This window comes from Gracilinanus agilis, chromosome 4 (assembly GCF_016433145.1).
Source record: "Gracilinanus agilis isolate LMUSP501 chromosome 4, AgileGrace, whole genome shotgun sequence".
Taxonomy (NCBI): Eukaryota; Metazoa; Chordata; class Mammalia; order Didelphimorphia; family Didelphidae; genus Gracilinanus; species Gracilinanus agilis.
Window position 1 is genome coordinate 456,928,682 of NC_058133.1, and position 22,913 is coordinate 456,951,594.

Sequence of the window (22,913 nt, forward strand, 5' to 3'; positions counted from 1 at the left end):
TTTATGTTCATCAATACATACTGTAGAATTATCACTTTCTTTGCGTAGAGATATTCTTGCGTATACTAGCTACAATGGATTTTTTTATGAGGAGGTATTGCTATCTTTTTCTTGGTCTCTGGTTCTATGACCTAATCATCATGAAGAATTAAGTGAACAAATGCCCTTTCTTCATGAAGACCACCAAACTGCTCTGCCTTTTATATTCTTACTGAATTGCTTATTGTTGGAAATGGGGCAAAGAAGTTAAGCCACCTGCCCACAGGTCACTCAGCCTGGGAGTGTCAGGAGCTGGGATATGAACACAGGTCTCCAGAACCTTGAGGGCACCACTCCTTCCGCTACACCAGTTTCTTCTCCATTCTATATATATGCCCAAATGGACTAGAAGAAACTTAGACCAATAAGGGGTGTTAGAGGCCACTTTGTCCAACCTTCTGCTTAATACATAAATCTGTTCTGCAAGATCACTGACAGGTAGATGGTCATCCAAGCACCATTAGTTGACCATTACCGACTTCTAATCTTTAACATTCTATAAATTCAGATGTCAAATGATGTCATGAAATAAATGTCACTGGCTTGATTTGCCAGTCTAGTAAACCTTACAAAAATAGGAAATGACATTATGTTGAAAAATCTTTTCTTAGCAGCTCTATGAAGACACCTAGTTATCACTGCTTTTTTTTTTCTGAAAGTGTACGTAGTGTTGCAAATATTGCTTTAAAAATATCTTTTTCAGCCTCATTAGCATTTCTTTTTTTCAAGCCTCAATTAATTTGGAACATTAACATTCTGGACACTATTCTGAAAAGTTTGTGCCTTCTTTTGCATTTATTTATTCTGAGGTATGAGGTCTGTCTAGCACAGTGTCTGGAACACAATAGATGTTTACTAAATAGTGACTGATTGATTCTATCTTTTTTACAAGATTTTTTAAATCTTAGTTCATCAGTCACCTCCCCAAGTGTCTACACTAGCTTTTTAGACTCTTCCTTTTCACTCACTGAGATAACACACAATTATACTGTCAGATTTTTTTTTTTTGAATTGTTCAACTGGATCTTCTCTGATGCTTTTTGAAATCTGCTTTTCTAAATCTAGGGTACACATCTGGTATTTGAGCATGTTCATTGTTCCTTTGCTTGGCAGTTATGAAACTTGTGGTTATACATGGGATGCACATATACATATACATATACACAGACAGCCTTTGACAGCATAATGGGAAGCTCATGAGTGCGCACACACACACATGGCACTGTCCCCTGTATATGAAGACATGATTAGAGGTTATAAATGAAAATATTTATATCATTATACTCCTTTCCAAAAAGGCCATATCCTAATTTATAGTACTTTCACAAGATATGTAGATATAGATATATTTTTAAATACTTACCACGGCTGGCAAGAGTAGTCTACTGGTTTGGGTACCTAGGATATAAAAAGAAAAAATACAGTAAAGTTACTAAAGGTAAATATTTGAACACAGATGATTAATTCACTTTTATAAATCCTAGATCCAATATCATAGGAGCTTAAGGAGTTCAGTCTTGGAAATACTCTTTGGAACTTAAAAGAAAGCAACACTAAAAGAAATGAGAATTTAGATCAATGCAATGACCAATCTGGATGCTAGAAAATTAAAAATGAAATAAATTAGGGTAGTGGGCAACAGGTATGGAAAGAGATATATGCTATCAGAAGTAGCTGATAATGTGCATTGCTTTTGCTCGTCTGTCCTTTACTTTTTGTTCAGCAGCTACAGAATCTCTGGGATTTACATCTGATTCCAGTTTGGGAAGAAAGGTAGGAAAATGATCTGTCATCTGACTGGAAGACAAGGGTTCTGATGATTCAGTTGTGGCAGGAGTTTTAGAACTCTTGAGAATGAAAGGAAGAGGAAATGGTCATCCTATGATAGTAAAGGTCATGGCATGCGTTGGTGTTTTCCATGTCTGCAGTTCTCTTCTTCAAAACTAGTAGGGATGCCTCCTAATTAAACAGACAAGCTAAGAGAAATGTGACTAAGGATTTTATTGCTGTTGCTAGTTTCAATAGCCATGGAACAGCTAGATGGACAGTGCACAGGGCATTGAATCTAGTCAGGAACTCATCTTCTTGAATTCAAATATGACCTCAGACACTTCCTAGCTATGAGAGCAAATCCCTTAACCCTATTTGCCTCAGTTTCTTCATTTGTAAAAAGAGCTGTTGAAGGATATGGAAAATATTCAAATATTTCTGCCAAGAAAGCCCCAAAATAGGGCTACAAAGATATGAATACAACTGAAAAATAACTGCACTGAACATAGCTTCCTTAGCAGGATGGATGGTTTACTTGTCTTTTTGCAGTATGAGAGTGCTACAATGGATGCTACATGGAAGAGGGAGATCTTTCTGGGCACAGAACTGGGACCTCAACCCTTAGCTGATTGCTAGATAGTTGTGCTCTTCACTGAGGGCATCCTAGGAACCACTGCATGACTATATTTCTAAGTGAAGACTTACTTTACATGTGGCTATATTTTATAAACTTGTCTTATAGGCAATAAAATAAAATAAAAGGGATAAGTTATATGGGGGAATAACAGAAACAACAATAATAATAACAGCTAGCATTTTTGTAGTTCTTTAAGGTTTACAAAGTGCTTCATATTACCTCTTTTAATCCTTACAAGAACCCCTAGAGAGAGTTGCTTTTATTATCCCCATTTTTCAGAGAGGGAAACTGAGGCTTAGAGAGATTCATTAACTTGCCCAAAGCCAAAAAAAGTTAGTGTGTATCTAAATAACTCAGGTCTTTCTGACTCCAAATACAGTATTCTAACAATTGTATCACCTAACTGTTTCATAGTAATGAAGATTTTAACAAAAGAAAGAATAAAAGCCTCAATAGTACTTGAAAGATTTAGTATATGCTATCATTTTCTCCCAAAAGGAATTATAATATAGGATGGGTAAGTAGGACTTAATTTGTTTGGCTACTAGTGTAGCGCTAAGAGCTGAGGGGTTAGGTCAAATGTGTAGGTTGCTGAAATTTATGTAGTTATTCACATGACTATTTTGAATCTACCCAGAAAAAAGATGAATTATTAATAAGTACCAAATATTCTCTTCATCTCAATGGACAGAGATAATAATTGTTTATCACCATTACTAAAGCAAATTCCAAACTTTGGTTTAAGAGTCTGACAGGGCCAGAATGCTAGACAAATATTTCATTTTCTCTGCTTTACTATGTGAATCTCAAAGAGAAAATCCTCAAAATACTCTTTTCTGTAAATAGATCAGATATTCCAAGTGTCTAATTAAAGTCATCAAAAAACCCACTGATGGACAGAAAGCCATACTGCTTTCTGACTGCTGACATAGACTCCATGCTGCAGAGAGGAGGTGGGGGAAGGTTTAAAAATACCTAAGAAAAGACTGGGATACAGAAAAGCTATTCTCATGATTCAGCAATTTTTCATTCATTCCTAAAGTCTCTTTAGATATGCATTGTATGCTGTTCCTAGGCATTCTGAATACTAAGTAGTTGTGAAGCTTGTTATACTTAATAATAATAGTTAAAGTTATAGCACTTTGAAAATCGGATCGATGTTACCATGTCTTTGGCCCAATCATTTGTCATGATAGGACATTTATATTTTGCCCTTCGAGGTTAAGAGTTGTGCAGAATCAATTTATCTCTCTAGTCAAAATATCCCTCTGGTTATTAACGTTAAAATTGGTCTGCATTGTATACATCATTCATTTTTATTTTACTATGTGCCCAATATAATTCACGATTTTGGTTTTAGCAAATATCTACATATATGTTAATGTATTCAAAGCAGATAAAAAAACACCAAATAGTCTAACTTCAAATTCTAATTGTAGCCATCTTATACTAAATTTATTTCAGAAATACAAAATAATCTATGCCATTATTTTTCATACTAGTATTAATAATGATAGCTATATTCATAACCTATAAAGCACCTTACAAATGTAGGCTATTAGATTTTCACTATTATTATTCATAAATGTAGACTATTATAATCATGGCCTCCCTTTAGGTAGTGCTTTATAATTTACATATATTATCCCATTTGGTCCTCGAAAAAGAATCTATAAGGTAGTTAGAGTGAAAGGGATAAGTACTAGGCTTGTGATATATTTCATTTGTTTGAGGAACTCTTGATACAGCAGCTTTCTTTACCCAAGATTTGTACCTTTTCTGCCACATACAATACTGCTGCAAGGCATGGTTAGTGCTAAGGAGGAATCCCCCCAGACGGTTTTCTATATTTGAATTCCTACTATTAGTCAAAAAGCTAGTAAGTGTCTGAAGCAAGATTTCAACTTGGGTCTTTCAGACCCTAAATCCAGTATTCTAACAGTTGCATCACTTAACTGTTTCATGATAATGAAGATTTTTTTAAAGGGGAAAAAAACCATCAATAATATATGAAAAATTTGGTATCTGTTATTCTCACCCAAAGAGAATTATAATATTGTTCAATCATTTCAATCATGTCTGACTCTTCATGACCCCATTTGGGGTTTTCTTGGCAAAGATACTGGAGTGGTTTGCCATTTCTTTCTTCAGCTCATTTTACAGGTGAGGAAACTGAGGTAACCAAGGTTAAGTGACTTGCCCATCTACTTAACATCTGACACCAGATCTGAACTCATGAAATGAGTCTTCATGACTCCAAGCCTGTAGCTCTATCCACTGTACCACCTACCTGTTGTCATTATGTAAAATATGGCCATTGGTTCCAGCCTACTGGAAACAAGTAGTGTGAATTCCAATAATGTGACCACTTTATAGAGTTTGTAATTCACAGACCAAGAGAATTTCCCAGGACACCGAAAAGTTAAGTAACCTGCCCGGAATCACACAATCAGTATTTGTGAGAAACGGGACTGGAATCTAAGCCTTTATAACTATCCAACCAACTGTGGCATGTTGCCTTCTAAGATAATACAGTTTTTATTATCTTTATTTCATAGATGAACAAACAGATTCTCTGTCCAAGGTCATAACATTTACAAATTTCTAAAATCATGATGTTCTGGAGATGCAACAAAAGCAAAGCACTCCATAAACTCGAGGCTTTACATCACATTGAAGGTATACCACATTTATTCAAATACATTGAAAACCTGGAAATAAATTAAAAATTGTTTCAAGAGGGAAAAACTATCAATGCTATTTTTAAAAAAGTGCTGGAAAATGCTAAGTATAAAAATAAGAAAAAGAACCAAGGAATAAACATAGGCAAAGAGAGAACAAAATTATTATTTTTCATTGTTTTGTTTGTTTTGAGTTTTTTGCAAATAATATCCAGAAAACTCTCATTAACATTCATTTTAGAAATCATAAAATTCAGCAGTTAAAAAATATAAAATATGTTCATATTCATTTTTAGCATCCTGTATATTTCCAACAAAATCCAGAAAGAGAAATATCATTCAATATAAGTATGATGTATAAAATATTTTGAAGTCCATCTACCAAGACACACCCAACAACAATATGAATACCATTATAAAATATTCTTTACATAAGGATAAACCCCCAAAATTTGAATTTTAATTGCTCATGGCTTAGCCATACAAATATAATAAAAATAACTAATTTACTTATTCAATAACATATTATTTAAGCAACAAAGAATTACTTTATTAAACCAAGTAAAAATGATAAGAATAAAATTCATCTGGGCCAAACAAAGTTCAATTTCAAAAGAGATAATGGGGTGGGGTGGTGAGTGGGAAAGAAGTGAGTCTAGCATGACCACATATCAAACTATACTACAAAGCAGTAACCTTCAATTGGTTACAAAGTAGAGAAGTCAATCATTGGAATAGATGAGGTTCACAGCATACAAAAGTAAATGAATTCAATAGAATCCAATGGGTAAACCAAAAGACCTCAGCTGCTAGGAGAGGGGCTCACTATTTGACAAAAATTGTGAGGAAAGTAGAAAAGCAGAAATTAGGTATAAACAAAACATCTCACTCAATATATAAAGAAAACTTGCAAACAGAGATATGGTTTAGATTTTGAAAATGGTATAGGAAGCAAATTAGAAGTTTAAGAAAAGTTACCTGTCAGATCCTTGGATAACAGAAGAGTTCATGCCCAAATATGGGCTAGAGAAAATTACACAAAATAAAATGGCTAATTTTGATTACATAATTTTTAAAGGTACAAACAAAACCAATATAGTTAAAATTAAAAGGGAAGCAAGTAACTGAAGAAAAAAATCTTCAAAGGGAGTTTTTTTTCCTGGTAAAATTCTACTCAAATGATATAAAGAACTGGTTTAAATTTATAAGAATAAGCTATTCAGTGATCAAATGATGGGAATAAGCAGTTTTCGAAGGAAGAAATCCATCTGTGAACAGCAATCATAGGGGAAAAATGTTCCAAAACACTAATAGTTAAAGAAATATAAACAGAACATTTCTTTTGTCACCCACTGAGTTTATCTCACATCTCTCAGACTGGATGACAAAAAAGGAAAATGACAAAATGTTTTACACATATGTATGTTTGTATATGATAGCTGATGAGAGAATTTGTTTCACTTAATTATGCATATTTGATAAGAGGGTTTTTTTGTTATTGTTTGACGAGAGAAGGGTAAGAAAATAAATGCTTAATGGGCAAAAAAATGTTTTTAAGCCACCTATAAAAATAACAAAAGAAAGAGTGATTGGGGGCATGTGGGTGGGCTCAGAAATCACTTAAATCGGAAGAAATGAATTGTAGTACAAAATGATGTCTCTTATTTTTAAAAGAATCCCACTGTTTGTGATTCAAATCTATTTTCTTCTAATCACTAAATTGGTGCCCAAATCCTTAACAGAATCCTTAATTTTTAAAGGTCTGGCCCCCCAAATTATCTCCTGCCTCACTTCTAAGAGAAAATCATGGATGGTGGTCTCAAGACAACTCAGAGTTTTCCAGGAAATTACAGTAGCTGCTCTTTAAGGAAAATCAAAAGGACAATGGTGCTCATTAACACCTAAATAATATTTGCAAAAGATTATCTCATTTGATCCTCCCAGGCTCATTATAAGTTAGGCATTGTATGTTTTATTACAGATAAAAAAGAGGCACCCAGAAGTCCAATGTTTTGAGGGTAGTCAACCAGCCTGTAGCATAAATAGGGCAGGGATTCATAGCTGGGCATCTCCTGTCTTGAAATCCAGAAATCTGCCCAGCACACCCTGATTCCTCTCATTGATGAGCATTCCAAGGAGAACTCCCAGGACCTCATGCCTGAATGGCCAAAGGGACCACAAAGCAGTGGCATACCTCCCAGGTTCTCTCTATCTGAGACCCATTTGGTTCTCCTAAGCCTTTTCTCTGGCCCATGAATCAGCTATTATAATTAAAAATTCCTAAACTGTACAATGCCTAGAATTCACCCAGTTTATATTTTCCCAAAGCAGTCAATATAAAATGAATGGCCATATATTAACTCATAAGTATGAATGAAAAGATAATGTTCTCTAATGAATCTCTCTTTGTATCTCTCTTTGTACATAACCTAGACTTATTTTTTTCATTGAACCTTTTGTTTTATTCATATAAGGAAAAAAAATACTTTCTTGTGTCATATCATTAGACACAAGAACCTTCTCTGTAATTTATAGTCTTAGAAACTTGTCTGAGGCATCATGAGTTAAGTGACTTGTACAGTCATGCAACCAGCTTGTGAGAGAGATGAATCCAAACCCAGATCTTGCTTATAAAGCATCTTTAGAACATGCTTTCTCTCTGTCACAAATGTCACAAAAACAAAACAAAGTCCACACTCACTATCATTCTGTAGACTTGAGATATTCTCTCTTACCCTGGTTAGCAAAATCATAGCTTACATAGAGCCTGTTGGCAATTCTACCACCTAGGATTATTTAAAATTAATTTAGTCCCATGCTGAACTTTTACATTGTCTCTTTAAAGCTGTTGATAAGAGAAAACAGGTAGAAAAAAATTGACATGTTCTCCATTTGGGTTTACAGTGTTCTGGAATGTATCCCCAAGGTTAGTGGAGATGGTCTTCTTAGCCATGTGTCTATATATATATATAAATGTTTGACTCACAGGATTCAGGGAAAGGGATTTTGATCCTACTTAGGTACGACAAAAATAAAAGGTTAAAATAATTAGCTTTGAACATAGAACTGTATTTCCATCAGTGATGCGGATCCAAACATTGACAACTGTACACTCCAACTAAATTTTTAGAACATTGTAATTTATATTGAACAGGGAATGTCCCAGAATAGTGATAAGGAAGTACACTCCTCCCCTTTCATGGTACATATAAGTGGGAAACAATAGGAATGGTATAGAATGTTTCATAGCATCCATCTCTGTTTCTTCCATAAAACTGATTTTTTTCCCTTAAGTTAATTTGGATAAGGATGGTTGTTCAGCTTTTAGAAAGTTTCAGTGTTGTTTTTTAAGTTATTATTTTCTTCTTTTTTATAAGGGAAAGGCAAGTTAAAGTTGTTGGGGTTTTTTTATTTTTTTCTTCTTTTTTATAGGGGAAAGGCAAGGCTGGTGCCACACTGTTATAATCTCTGCTACTGCAGAAGGTTGAAGATGGTAGATCCCTTTAATTTGGGACTTTGAAACTTCAATAGGGCTAAAACGAATTGGGTGTCTGCACTAAGACTAGCATTAACATGGCGAGCCACCTAGACTCCAATATGGTGGCCCCACACATTCTGGAACCGTCAGGAACACAGGGCCCCCAGACGGCCAAAAAAGGGACTGGAATTGGCCTTGTCCTTAAAGTGAATGTGAGATAAGTAGACCCAGCCTCAAAACGAATTAAAAAATGTACAACAACAAAACAAGCAAAAGTATGAGAATGAAGGAGAGAGAGCGATAGTGTAATGTATCCAGAAATAGTCATACAAAAACAAAACCCTTAATAAAAGTTAAATTAAAAAAATATTACAATGTTAGTGTCCAGAAGACTTTAAGCCTATTAACGGGAGGTCATAGTAATCAATTCCAATATAATAGCTTGTAAGCCTGGAAAGATGGTGGCATTTTTGAAGAAGTTTAATTTAATTGGAAATAATAGCATCCATCTCTGTTTCCTCTATAAAGTTGAATTTTTCCTTAACTTCATTTGGATAAGTACTGCTGTTCATTAATTTCTACTGGTAGCATCATACTGCAGTTAATGTTTTGAGAACATTTTACTGTGCTTTTGAAGAAAACAATAATAAGATGTTAATGTACACAGAAAAATATATTTAGAGATTTGGTTGAAGAATTCGTGTATTTGATACTACTTTTTAAAAAGCATACTATTTATAGTGTAATATCTCTGTATAACCAAAAGTGACTGGGGGAAGGGAGGGAATAGATTAAAATCAAACCATTCTCACCTCACTGGAGAAAACCACAATTTGTACAATGCATTTATACCGTAAAGCTTTGGCTTATTTCTTTAAAAAGAAAAGCTCTCTGGACAATCTAATTTCATAAATTCCCTGAAGTTAAATTTGCTTCCTGTGAATATTTCCTTAACAGTTTAAAATTTCAATCTGCTAATGGAAGCATATCACTGTTGCAATTTTAAATAACATTGGACATAACATTCAAATGCAAAGAACAAAGAAATAATATGATTCCCAGAAGGCATGATTAATAAAATTTCTGGTGAAGCTGACCAATTTCCCCTGAATGTTCTTGAACAAACAATAACATTGAAAAAAATTAAATATATATACTTACACATGGATAAGGCTTAACTGCTTCACTAGGAAAGAAGCCAATCTCCCCTGATGCTAAGTTCCGTCCCTATAAATAGAGGGAAAAGTGTCAGGGTTAAGAATAACAATTACTCAAAGGATAATACCAAAGCACTTTCTATTTAATCAACAACTGTTAACACAGAGCATCAAACTCTTTATAAGTAATATCTTATAGTAAGCATTCCAATAATAATAACAATAATAATGGTTACCATTTATATGACACTTCCAGATTTATGAAGCCATTGTCTACATTAAATCTCATGTCCCTCACAATAATCCTATGAGGTAATACTCATGATATCACCCCCATTTGACAGAAAAGGAAAATGAGGCTGAGAAAAGTTCAGTGACCTTCTCAGGGTCACAAAGCTAGTAAGTAGATGAAACAAGACTGAAATCCAGGTTTTCCTCACTCTAAGCCTAGGGCTCTCTCTACACTATATAAAGCCATCTAACCTTACTCTCATCTTGGTTTGGGAGAGACAGTTGTTGCAAAAAGAGAGTATTAAATGGTTCTCACAGTTGCCCAAAGGCATGACCATCATTCAAGAACTCATCTGATTTTCAATCCAACCCTCAATGCCTTGGACATTCTGCCATTCAATTTCAAAGACAGACTTTAATATTTTATTGAGTGTTGTTATTATTTTTTTTAATCTGGACCAGTGACGTGTTGAGATTACTTTAACAACTTGCCCGGAATTTATATTTTTGAAGAGTTTCCAGGAATTTTGAGAGTGGCATGGTCATGTTCACGCAGCACTGTGTAGAGATGGGATTTACTAACTCCAGTACAATCCTTTGATTCATTAATCTATACTGTCTCTGCTAATATTTTATTCTCATTAATAAATCACTGGAAAAGTATGGTTGACTTTAGAGTATGACCATCACTAACTGGGAACTCATAGTCAAGGGACCTTCGCCAACGGTCCATATCCGGAGACCTCCAACATGAATAATGTCATTATTTCACCAGACACAACCTTCAGCCCTGTACTTGCTGGACATTTTTATCAATAATCCAGATGATCTGGAAAGAGCTTCCATTTCCAAGTGGCAATCATAGAGGAAGAAAAGATAAAGGAGGGGCTGGATAGGATAGGAATAACATTTTAACTGACATTGAGAGAAATAATGAGAAGGCAATAGAATAAATCCAGCCCAATTACAAGACAAGAGAAAAAATATTTAATTGTCCTAGAGGAACATAAATAGCACCTTTTCCTTCTCCTAAATGTACCTACCATATAGCATCTTGTTTATTTCTTTTGTTTGTTTTTTGGGATAATGCATGTTTTGTTTTTTATATTTTTTCTAGATTACATGTTGATCCAATTTCAATAATCATTTTCTCATATTTTACAATCCATGGGCTCTTCCTTCCTCCCTCCTCCTCTTTCCTCCTCCTCCTCAAGATGGCAGGTACTATAATATAGTTTGTATTTCTGCCTATTTCATATGTATGAAGTGTATTTCCTACTCACATGTCCATCTCAAATGCTACCTACTCTAGGAAGAAAGCCTCCCCTGAAGTCCACAGGCAAAAATGACCTATCCCATCCCCCACCTCCTCTCCTAACACTTTTACTTCAACCTTTCTAATGCATTTATCACATTCATTTTTGCATTACAGCAATCTATATGTAGGCGCTGTCCTTTTTTAATTATAAGCATAATATACACAATACAATCACAATCACAATTCACATTTATATAACATAGTGTTGTTGTTATAGCAGCAAGGTAGCACCTTGGACAGAGTGCAAGCCCTAGACACAAAAGGACCTGAATTCAAATCTTGCCTTAAACACTTCCTAGTGTAAAACCATGAGCAAATCAATTAACCCTGTTTACCTTAGTTTCCTCATTGTAAAATGAGCTGAAGAAAGAAATGGCAAAAGACTCTAGTATCTTTGCCAAAACAAAAACAAAACCCCAACAATAACCCAAATGGGATCACAAAGAGTAGGACACAACTGAAATAACTGAACAACAAAAACAAGACACTTAAAGATTTACAAAAAGCACTGTCCTCACAATAATTCTGTGAGGTCTACAGGACAAAATTATTATTCCCACTTCACAGAGAAGGAAACCAAGACTCAGAGAAGTTAAGTGACTTAAGGTAACACGTCCCATAAAATGCCACAGCTGGAGCCAGACTTCTAGATTCTGTCAAGTAATTTTCCCGCACTATGCTAGCCTATGTTTTCAAGAAGGAAGGAAATACAGTTTATTCCACTTTGTTTTCTCTAGCACCAAATGTAGAGCTGTGCACAGACTAGGTGTTTTGAAGGGATTTTGTAGAGTATAATCTTGGATTATACATACATATATAAAATGTTAAAACTTGGAAATTATGAGAATGATAATCAGCTATTCTCAATCTTTTCATAAAGAACATCTTAAAATAAAAGATTTTACCTGCAACAGGAGAGATTCAATTGAATAGAATGAATAATTTTCTGAAGACATTGTGATTAGATATTAAAGAGAGTTAAAGAAAGTAATAAAATCTTTTTAAAAACAGCTTTCAAAGCTCAACAGAGTCAGATGGGATTATTTATTTTAGGACTTTAAAGTATGGTGAGGTGAGCTGGGTTTCACTATAAAAATCTTTAAGGGCAAAACTCCTCTGTAGCTTTCTCAACATATGAAGCAATATTCTGCACACTTTTGTTGTTATTGTTGTTCAGTAATTTTTCAGTTGTTTCCAACTCTTCATGACACCATTCAGGATTTTCTTGGCAAAGGTACTTGAGTGGTTTTACATTTCCTTCTCTATCTCATTTTATTGATGAGGAAACTGAGGCAAATAAGGTTGTGAGTTTCCTAGGGTCACAAAGCTAATGAATGTCCAGACTGGATTTGAACACAAGAAAATGAGCTTTCCTGACTCTAAACATGGCATTCCATCCACTGGCTACCTAGCTGCCCATTCTGCACACAGTAGATGTTAAATAATATTTTTTGAATGAATGAATGGACTAGCATCCCATCATTTTTCTTTTGGCTTCAAATCTTCCAACTATAAGGTAGCTGACTTTACCAAGATGGATGGGGAAAAAATCACAGCCTACTAATATGATATGATTTATGATGAGAGAAAACCAGAATAGATAGAAATAGTCATGGGGAACTTTCACTTGAGCGTTTTTTGGGGAAAGAGTCCTATAAATATAAACTGTAGTAGAAGCAAAATCTAATGCATACAAGCTAGACTATTCTCCCTCCCACTCTTCTCTCTTCTCCTCCTCTCCCAAAGGCAATGAAATGATCTTAAAACTTAATTGGTCCAAGGGATAAAGTTCTAACTGTTGATTAAGCTTTCTGGTTTACCAATAAGAGAAATACAGAAACAGAGAAGCCCCCACCCAACCGAATCAATGTCCCATCTTCGAGGAATATCCTTTCCATGCTAGCGTGAAGTCAACTTCCTTTTATAAATATTACTTAGGTGATTTATGTCCCATTTCATTCCAATTCCAAGCTGGAACTACCGGAATGGTCTGAATTAGGTCTGGCTTTAGAACATAACTTCCCCCACTGCTTTCCACCCCACCTTTATCCTTAGTTTCAGCCACCGAGCCATAAATAGGAAAAGAAGCATGCTAACCAGAACAGGGACTATGATGAGGACAGCAATTGAGAAATAGGTGACCCAAAATGATTCTGTCTCTATTGTTTTTTTAAACCACTCTTCAAGAACTGTTTATGTGAAGTTCTCTGGAAGAAAGGAATTAGATTAAGCAAGCTGTCAAGCTCCTTTTCAACTCTAATTTTTTAGAAAATGCCTCAGTTGCAGAGGTCACATGTTCACCAAGATTTAGTGTATTTCCTAACAGCCTGCCGGTGAGTAATGATTATTTAACGTATTTTGACAGATGATTAAAATTACATTTTAACACTAATTCCTACGAGAAGTCATTTTTAGCTATGGAAGGTAATATGCACCATAGCCAATGAATTTACACTGATTAAGTAAATAGCCAACATTTGGTATATACAAAAACAAAACAGAGAGTAGGAGGGGTTGTTTTTGGCTCTTTTGTTGATGTTGGGGGGTGGATTTAAGTGAGTAGCTCATTAATGCTAATGGGAGGAGAAGCTGTCAATTCTACATGTAAGGATGGGGAATTGACATCTTAGCTTTTGAAAATAAGCCATTTGGAAGCAAATGATTGAGTTTGTGGGGTGTATGCTGATTTTCCTGTGTTTTTTGTATTAACCTTGACAAGGTTCTAGAAGCTACACTTAATTCTTCTTTACATTTCAGCATCGGCATTTTATTCTGTGCCAGATCATATTCTTGTTTTTTACCATTTGTACCTTTTGCAACTCTCAGGTAGAAGAAGATCTTTCTTTGTCCTTAATCTCTTTTTCTGACATTCATTCTAGAGATTCTTATAATATCTTCAAGGTCACCCTGAAACACTCCTCCCTTTTAAGTTACTTTTCTTTTGCTATATTATGAAACACTTCTTTCTATGTATTTATTCTGCAGAGTACATGCCATGATATATCCTCTACAAATTTCACAGAACAATCCTGGGTCACTTAAGAAAATTATTAAAATAGGTTCTATTTTGTTTCGGAGAGGAAAACAAAAACATTGACCATTCCAAAAAAAAAAAGTTTCTTAATGAATGAGAGAACAAAAAAAAGTATTTGATTTTTAACTCATAAAAAAAAAGTCCATATTTCTCAAAAGAATAATTTGATGCATGGGGGGCAGCTGGGTAGCTCAGTGGAGTGAGAGTCAGGCCTAGAGACAGGAGGTCCTAGGTTCAAACCCGGCCTCAGCCACTTCCCAGCTGTGTGACCCTGGGCAAGTCACTTGACCCCCATTGCCCACCCTTACCAATCTTCCACCTATGAGACAATACACCGAAGTACAAGGGTTAAAAAAAAAAGAGAGAGAATAATTTGATGCTGAGAAAACTGAGTCTTCTTTTGTGAAACTGATCATGATATCCACAGAAAAATATTCCTTCCCAAACCCTCACAGACAAAGTCAATGCTCTTATGCTTTCATAACTCCTCGGTTTACATTGAATTTCTTTGTACATGTTTTATTTTCAATATACAAGATCACAGCAAATGACAATAAATCAGATATTTTCAATATTTTTTTTTTCTGATAGGCAACAATATTATGGAAAAAGGCATCATTTCTATAAGGCCATTATACAATCTCTGCATCATACAAAAGTAGCAAGAATGCAATGTGTATCAGAGCTGTGAAAGCTAAAACTTAATTTTCAAAACTCAAGCACTTTCCAGCATAGGAGCTGTTCACAAAGGCAAAAATATGCTTTTCCAAAATCCATCTTAAACTGTTTATTTCCTGAATTTGGAGAAAGAAAAAAAAAGGATAAAAATGCCTTAGTAAAAATCCAGAACAAGAGTCTCTTCTCTGTGGTTCATTTATCCCTTTAATACCACCTGGATTGGGGTTTTAATGCACTACTGGATCAGCACGGAGCAATTTCCAGCAGGCAGAGTTGGATGAAAAGGGGGCAGATTAATGGTTATTTATGAAAGACTGGAAACGATCCCAAGCTGCAGTGCCCTAAACACTCACAGCGTATGCACGACGTCGAGGCAGAGATTACTAAGCAATTTATCACATATGGGTAATGGCCAGAGCAACTGCCACCTTCCCAGTCACACTCTCACATGCAGAAATGCACATTCTGAGGCTCTGGGTAGGGGAATGGGGAGGGAGTCTCTGGCTACAATGCAAAAGGAATCTGTTAAAGATAATAATAGCAGGTGGAGATAGAGGCAAATCTCCACTTCTTTCTATCACAGGGAGGACAACATGGCCCTTTAGCATCAAGCCCTCCAAACCTCCTTCCCCGTTACTTATTTAAATCCAAAATCAAGCTAAGCTCATAAATTTCTGAAAGGGTCATTAAGTAGGAATCTGCAGAACTTAATAATTTTACTTCTATTGTCACACAATAGGAATATGTCTGAGTTTATAGCTTTGCTCCTCAAATTTCCTCAAGCAAATGTCTTTGTTTTAGAGACTTCTAAGTGAAAAGCTGAATGAGAGTATTACACCTGGAGTCAGGAAGACTTGAGTTCAAATTCAGTCTTAGACTTGTTATGTGACCTTGATCAAATCACTTAAACTCGATCTACCTCTGTTTCTCAACTGTAAAATGGGCACAATAATAAAATTGAACATCTTTTCAGGAATAATAACTTCACAGAACCATCTGACTCAGATAGTACCTCAGAGGGTTGTTAGGAAGATCAAGGGAGATATTTGTAAAGCTTTTAGCACATTACTGGACAAAAAGGAAGGGCTAAATAAATGTTTGCTCCTGCCCTCTCTTCTTTGCAGAGATATTTGATACTTTGGGTATAAAATTTGCATTTATTGTCAAGACAATTGGGTTGACTTTTGCCAAGCATTTCCCCCACTCTTTCTCTAAAAAAAATACTCTTTATTATAAGGGATAAGCAAAGGATGGCTTGCTAATGGGCATGAGGGAGTGCTGGTGGCTCATTTATATTTACAAATAAAAGTAACATAAAAGCAAAAAGGATCAATATTTTAAAAAGAAAATGGCCTCACAGATTGGCTTCTTTTAGTTGAAGTAACTGGGAACATCCACTTTCTTGTAAACATATACAAACTATTATGCAACTAATGTCCTAATAAGGTCCTTTGCTATAGTTTAACATTGGGATTCACAGAAGGGCAGATGACAATGATAACATGATTATTATCTGAGAAAGTAGAAGATGCCACAAGTATTTTTACTTAGAATTAAAAATGAATTTGAGGTACTTGGAAACAATGATGCAGATTAGTTATAGGTTGGGATATTGGCTGGAATGCAAGGTTATAATTAGTATAGAGTGAACAGGGCTTTACCCCAAGGCACTAGCATTTACAGAGGATCTGATTCCTTTATTAAATGGCCAACTGTTCCCAGGACTAACATGCACACACTCATGGAGGTAAGAGTACTTCCCCTAAGGAGACTGCACCCCCTAGTCCAACCATTCTCTAAATCAGTTGCCTACCAGTCACCTGGTTTTACCCTAGGTGAGAAAAAAAGAAACTATGGAATTATAGCTGTCCACTGTTAATTCAGTCTCTCCTCATCTTTGCTTTATAAAATTCCTTTAAGGCTCAGCTCAGTGGCTACCTCCAATACAAAGCTTTTCCTGATCTCATTTATTTATTGATGGTGCTAATTCATCTCTAACTTCTTTCTTTTATTTCTCTCTATGCATCATGTGGCACATGGATAGAGTGCTGGAACTAGAGTAAGGAAGCCTCATCTTCCTGAATTCAAATCTGGCCTCTGAACTCTATTAGCTGTGAGACCTTGGGCAAGTCACTTAATCCCATTTGCCTCAGTTTCCTCATCTGTTAAATGAGCTGTAGAAAGACATGGCAAATCAGCATCTTTGTTAAGAAAACCCCAATTAGAGATATGAAGAGTTAGACAGGACTGAAAACAACTTAACAACAAAACTATATACATCCTTGTATAGTAGCAGCATGGCATTGGGGATAAAGCTCCACCCTTGAAGCCAAGAAGATCTGAGTTTAAGGCTCACCTCTTACACTTGCAAGACAAATCATCTTGAATAAGTTGTTTAACTTCTCAGTGTTCTAGGCAACATTCTAAGTTGGTAAGTTGTAGAGAAGGTGTTGCCTCGCTTTGGGATTTTCTGATACTAAGAAATCACAGGTCTGGTCTGTAATTTCCTGGCACACAGTAAGAATTTAATAAATTCTTCTTAACTGACTGGCTAGCCTAAACCTATTAGTGCTGTATCCTTCCAGGAGGATATAAACTCCTTGTTTCATTTTTTTCTTTGTGGGCTGATAGCTCAGCATATAGTAGGTGTTTAATAAATATCTCTTGAATTGAGTTGAAGGTTTTATGCCAACTACAGTTCAGAATTTAGCTGAATGATACTTAAAAGTGCCTCATGCAATATTAATCCTGTTGGTGCCCCATAATTATGGCTGACTGGCTGATTGGTTGCGGAGAAATTTAATCAGTATTTGCCATCATAAAATACTTTCAGACTCATGATTAAAAATATTACCATTCGTAATATTACCTGTATTGAAATTTGCAACCAACTGTTTACCTCTGGGAGCTCTGCTGGACTGCAAAAAGCCCATAACCATGGCTCATAAACTGAGCTTATAATGACCAGTACTTGACTTCCACATTTAAAAAAAGGAATATATGGGAAAATCCTGATTAACCAGAATTGTTCAGAGATTGAACATTTTGGTCACTAAATTTTCTGAAAAAAAAAAAAAAAAGAATGACCAGAAAAGCAGATTTCTTTGAGCCCCTGAGGAAAGATCTAAATTTTTTCAGCAAACTTTTTTTAGTCTTGGCAAATAGTGGAGATGGGATACAATGAAATTTTGAAGTTGCATGATTCTGTGATTAAAGCAGTGATTAAGCTAAACTGTATTTTAAAATCCATTAGCTTTCCAGGGCATCTAAATATTTCCAGGCAGTTGGGTCAGGAAATACATGATTAAAAAGACACTGTTATTTGTATGTGATCTAATGAGTTGGCTGCCTTAGAGTCACAGCTATTTAATTCTACAAAAGGAAATGTATTATCTGTGTGACATAAGGGTTGTTTAGTATAAGTTTCATTCATTCATTCATTCATTCATTCATTCATTCATTCATTCATTCACCCACCGATCAAGAACCCTGATTGCCCTATATGTATTATGTTTAGAACTATTTATAGTACGTGGATACACTGAGTAGCTAGACAGAAATGAAAAATGGAAAAGATTGATCTAATCTCAAGTTATTTTTCCTACCAAATTAAACCCAGATTGAAAATCCTATTCATGCCAATTTCAGTTGGTCATCCCAATGATGTGAAGTTATTATTATTATTGCTGGAGAGGTGTGCAATTGTATTCATTATTTCTTTATTTTTTTAAGTCTAAATCACTAATGGTCAAGGAGAAAAGAGAAAATAAAAAACATTTTTTAGACTTTTACATTTTATTAGCAGAACCACTCCATTTTATCCTTAATGAAACTGATAATATTTGTATGTGTGTCAGAGTGCAACCCCCTTAAAGAAGGAATACTATGCTTAACATTTTTCCTGTATCAAGGACTCAAAAGTAAAAGTCACTAACAAAAAATCTTGAAAAAAAGTGAAAAAATTGATTAGGACCTCATTCTGTCTGCCATCAAGTAACCAAGTAACCAACTCCCCATAGTACAATCTATACATTTGGAAACATTTTGAGAATTCAAATCATGTTTTATTGGGTCAAAGCCAATTGGAAACCAACTAGGGAGAATGATTCCCATAGGGCTTTATTAATTCCTATTATCTTCTTTAATCATCCCTTGAAGTTTCCCATCCACTATCATCTTCATGAACTCTCTTTTTTTCCCTTTCCTATAAATGGGGGGGGGGGGGTGCTGATTTAACTCATTATTTCTTTGTTAATGTCCATTAAATTAAAAGTAACGTAATCATAGGACATGTTCAGTCAAAGTAAATTCCTTCCTTCCTTTCATAGCTCATAATGCTTATACTCCTCATTTCAAACTTGTTTTTTGTTCCTGTCTATATTACACAAGGAGTTGGCAATGAATGGGTGGCTAGGGGGAAGGAAATTCAAAGCAAGAACAATTTGCACTGAGCAATGCATTAAGGCTTTTTGAGTTAAAAAAATGAAATGGGTATTTGTTGTTTATAGTACTAGCAAGAAAGATATCATTATTGTCATCATCATCATCATCATCACTGGTATTTATATAGCCCTTAGTTTGCAAAATGCTTACAAATATTATTTCATATTTATCCCCACAATAATCCTATAGATTTAGATCCTATTATTATTCTAATTATACAAATGAGTAACTGAGTCAAATTGAAGTTAAGTGACTTGACTTTAAGTGTTCAGGCCAGTTTTAAACTTGAGTCTTCCTGATATCAGGTCTAATACTTAATCCACTGAGCCACCTAGTTGACTAAAATATGAATTGTATTCCATAAAGAAATGCTCAAGTTTTAGAAATCTGAACTGCAATGTGGGAATATACAATATTTTTCTTTTTTTAAAACCAATAAGTCTTATCCTTATGGGAGCATTAGAGAGACCCAGTATAGTAGAGAGTGCATTACCCCAAAAGACCTGTAGACAATAAATAGGGCAAAATACATCAGAAAGAACATGTATAATTATAAAAGGAAGTGTTTTGGTCACATAGTAAAAGCAAAGAATAATTATGAACAAAGTATTTTCTTGATATCCATGAAACAAGGAAAAGACCAAGAAGAAGGCATCTATCACATTGCACATTGGGAGGGTCCTTTATGAAGATGCATGGGAGGACATGGGCACAAATCCCATAGTATGTCAATCACAAGAATTTGGGAGCTAGAAGAAAATTCAGCAACCATCTAGGCCAACCTATTTCGAAAAGGAATTCATACTATAAAATACATTTAAATGGCCACCCATCTCTATCTGAAAACCATCAGTGAAGAGAAATCCAACTCTACTCCATCTCAAGGGATAAGATTCCACTTTTATATGGATCTACTTATTAAGAAGTTGTTTCTGACATCAAGTTTAAATTCACTACTTTCCAACTTTCACCGATTGTTCCTGATTTAATCTGGGGCAAAACTAATTCAGGCCTTTCTAATAGTCTCAAATACTTCAAGATTTCTCCCTGAGACTTCCAGGTAAATATACAACTAAGTACCCAGCTGAATATTCCCAGTTCCTTCAAATGAGCCACATAAGACAGGGATTCAAGGCCATACACTTTTCTATTTAGCCTTCTTCTAAGGATACTCTGCAGCTTCTAAGTGGTTATGCCCAGATCTAGACACAACATTCTAAGCGATGTGATATGACCAGAAAATAGTACCGAGGTACTATGTCTCTTTTTCTAGAAGTAGCTCACGATAAAGGACAAGATTGCATTATATCATACTGCTGGCTCATATTGAGGATTAAGTCCATGAACACTCACAGATTGTTTTCTAATTGCCTTTTTTTTTTAAACCCTTAACTTCTGTGTATTGGCTCCCTGGTGGAAGAGTGGTAAGGGTAGGCAATGGGGGTCAAGTGACTTGCCCAGGGTCACACAGCTGGGAAGTGTCTAAGGCCGGATTTGAACCTAGGACCTCCCGTCTCTAGGCCTGACTCTCAATCCACTGAGCTACCCAGATGCCCCCTTCTAATTGCCTTCTAATCATGCCACCAGCACGCATGAAATGATTTCAATGTGCATTGGAAGGGATTATACTCAGAGTCACCATCTTACTGAAGGATTGATACCAGTTTACAAAGTGTAATGCTAATCTTATGCTGTCTCAGTTTTCTCAAGATATTTTTCTTCTTTGATTCAGTGTGCAATAGAATATAACAAACATTTATTATATGGCAGGGGACACAAATAAGAAAAAGTCCCTGCTCTCAAAGACCTTTTAATCTAACAAGGGAGACAACACACAAAAGGAAGCTGAGGGGAGGAGGGGGCAGAGAAAAGGTATCCAGAGCAGTGGTATGATGACAGTGGAGTCCAAGCCAAGAAGTGAAGCTGGTGGGAAATAAAGAGTTTCTGGACTTCTGAGCTCTCTCTAATGAAGGCTTAAGGAGAAGTTTTTTGCTCCAGCCATCAGCCTTCCAATCAGAAGGGCAGTTTTCTTTCCACTGCATGAGAACACTATTGTACTCTTCACCAAAGTTCTTCAGATCTACCCACATTACTAAGATTTTCCTTATCACTGCAAGGATTTTGCTTTTGCATAGGATAAAGGATATTCACGTCTCTGAGAAAAGAAGAGAATACCTTTAACCTTGTTACAGATCAAAAAGGCAAGTCCCATTTATGTCTTTACATTCCTACAATATACCTACTTTATGTTCAATTTGTTTATTGGTATCCTTGGTTACTTACGGGTGAAACGACTTAAATTCTTCTAAAGGAGAGGCAGAAATTACTTAAATTGTTCTCATAGAGGAACAGATAGAGGGAAGGGGAGGAGAAGTTGTGAAGAGGAAGGAATAACATGTAGGGATTTGTGTGCTGTACTTTGCCCATGTAGGTTATCTGTGTCCACATGGGTCTATCTAGATGTGTCTTGCTGGAAGTCATGAAGAGGTATCTCTAGAGTTTCCTTCACTAAACCTTCTCCAAGGGAGGCTCTGATTCTTGACAGGAGGAGAGCAGCAGGTTGGTCTATTCTCAGAGAGGAGTGATACCAGACCAAAATCTTATTATCCATCACACCTAAATACTATTAATCTAGGGGTGATAATTTTTTAGGTTCAATCTATAATATTTCTGTATAATATTTCTCACTAATGAGGAGTGTCCCCAAGTTATTATTCTGATTATATGAATTGTGTTCCATAAAGAAATGCTCAAGTCATAGAAATCTAAACTGCAGTGTGAAATATACAATATTTTTCTTTTTTTTAAACCAATAAGTCCTATCCTTATGGGGACATTAGAGAGACCCAGCATAGTAGAGAGTACATTACCCATAGAAGATCATATCTTTCTATCTCTCTATTAAAAATCCATATAAGGAATGAAAGCCTGATCATAGAGCAAAAAACAATTTGCTTGTTTTTGTGTTGTATTTGAGTTAAGTAAAATGTACACGAAGCTGCCAACAAGAAACTATGATTATGTAAGTGATTATTTGTTTATACTTTTAGTTGGGGTAGGGAAGGGGAGATAGGTATAATTTTTGCATTATCTCCTTGATTTCTATAATATAAATTTTTTTCTTTCTATCAGGTTAAATCCCTTGGTACCATAACTCTATTTTGTGCTTTTGTAAAAAGAATTTTAAAGTCAACAGATTTCTGATGATTTAGGAAGCTACTCATGGAGTAATGACTCTGTGTGATAGTGATCCCTAATAAATACTGTGCTTTCACCTGCACTTGGTAGCCAAACTGGCAGCTTTCTGTATTACATTTATTTACCTTCAAAATGATTTTATTTAGCTTTCAAGGTGAGGAGGGAGAGAGGGAAAGGAAGAAAGGGGGAGAGGGAAAGTGAGAAACGGGGAGAGGGAGAGAGAGGGAGGGAGAGGGAGGGAAGGAGAGG

General features: G+C 35.4%; 1 protein-coding gene across 1 annotated transcript in view; it reads right to left on the minus strand.

The window, feature by feature from the left end:
* VAV3 (vav guanine nucleotide exchange factor 3) overlaps window positions 1-22,913 on the minus strand; it is a 482,681-nt gene that overhangs the window by 65,215 nt on the left and 394,553 nt on the right. The window contains exons 21-22 of the mRNA XM_044675502.1: window positions 9,767-9,832; window positions 1,403-1,437 (exon numbers count right to left, since the gene is read on the minus strand). Coding sequence (XP_044531437.1) covers window positions 1,403-1,437; window positions 9,767-9,832 — 101 coding nt within the window. The remainder of the gene's footprint in view (window positions 1-1,402; window positions 1,438-9,766; window positions 9,833-22,913) is intronic.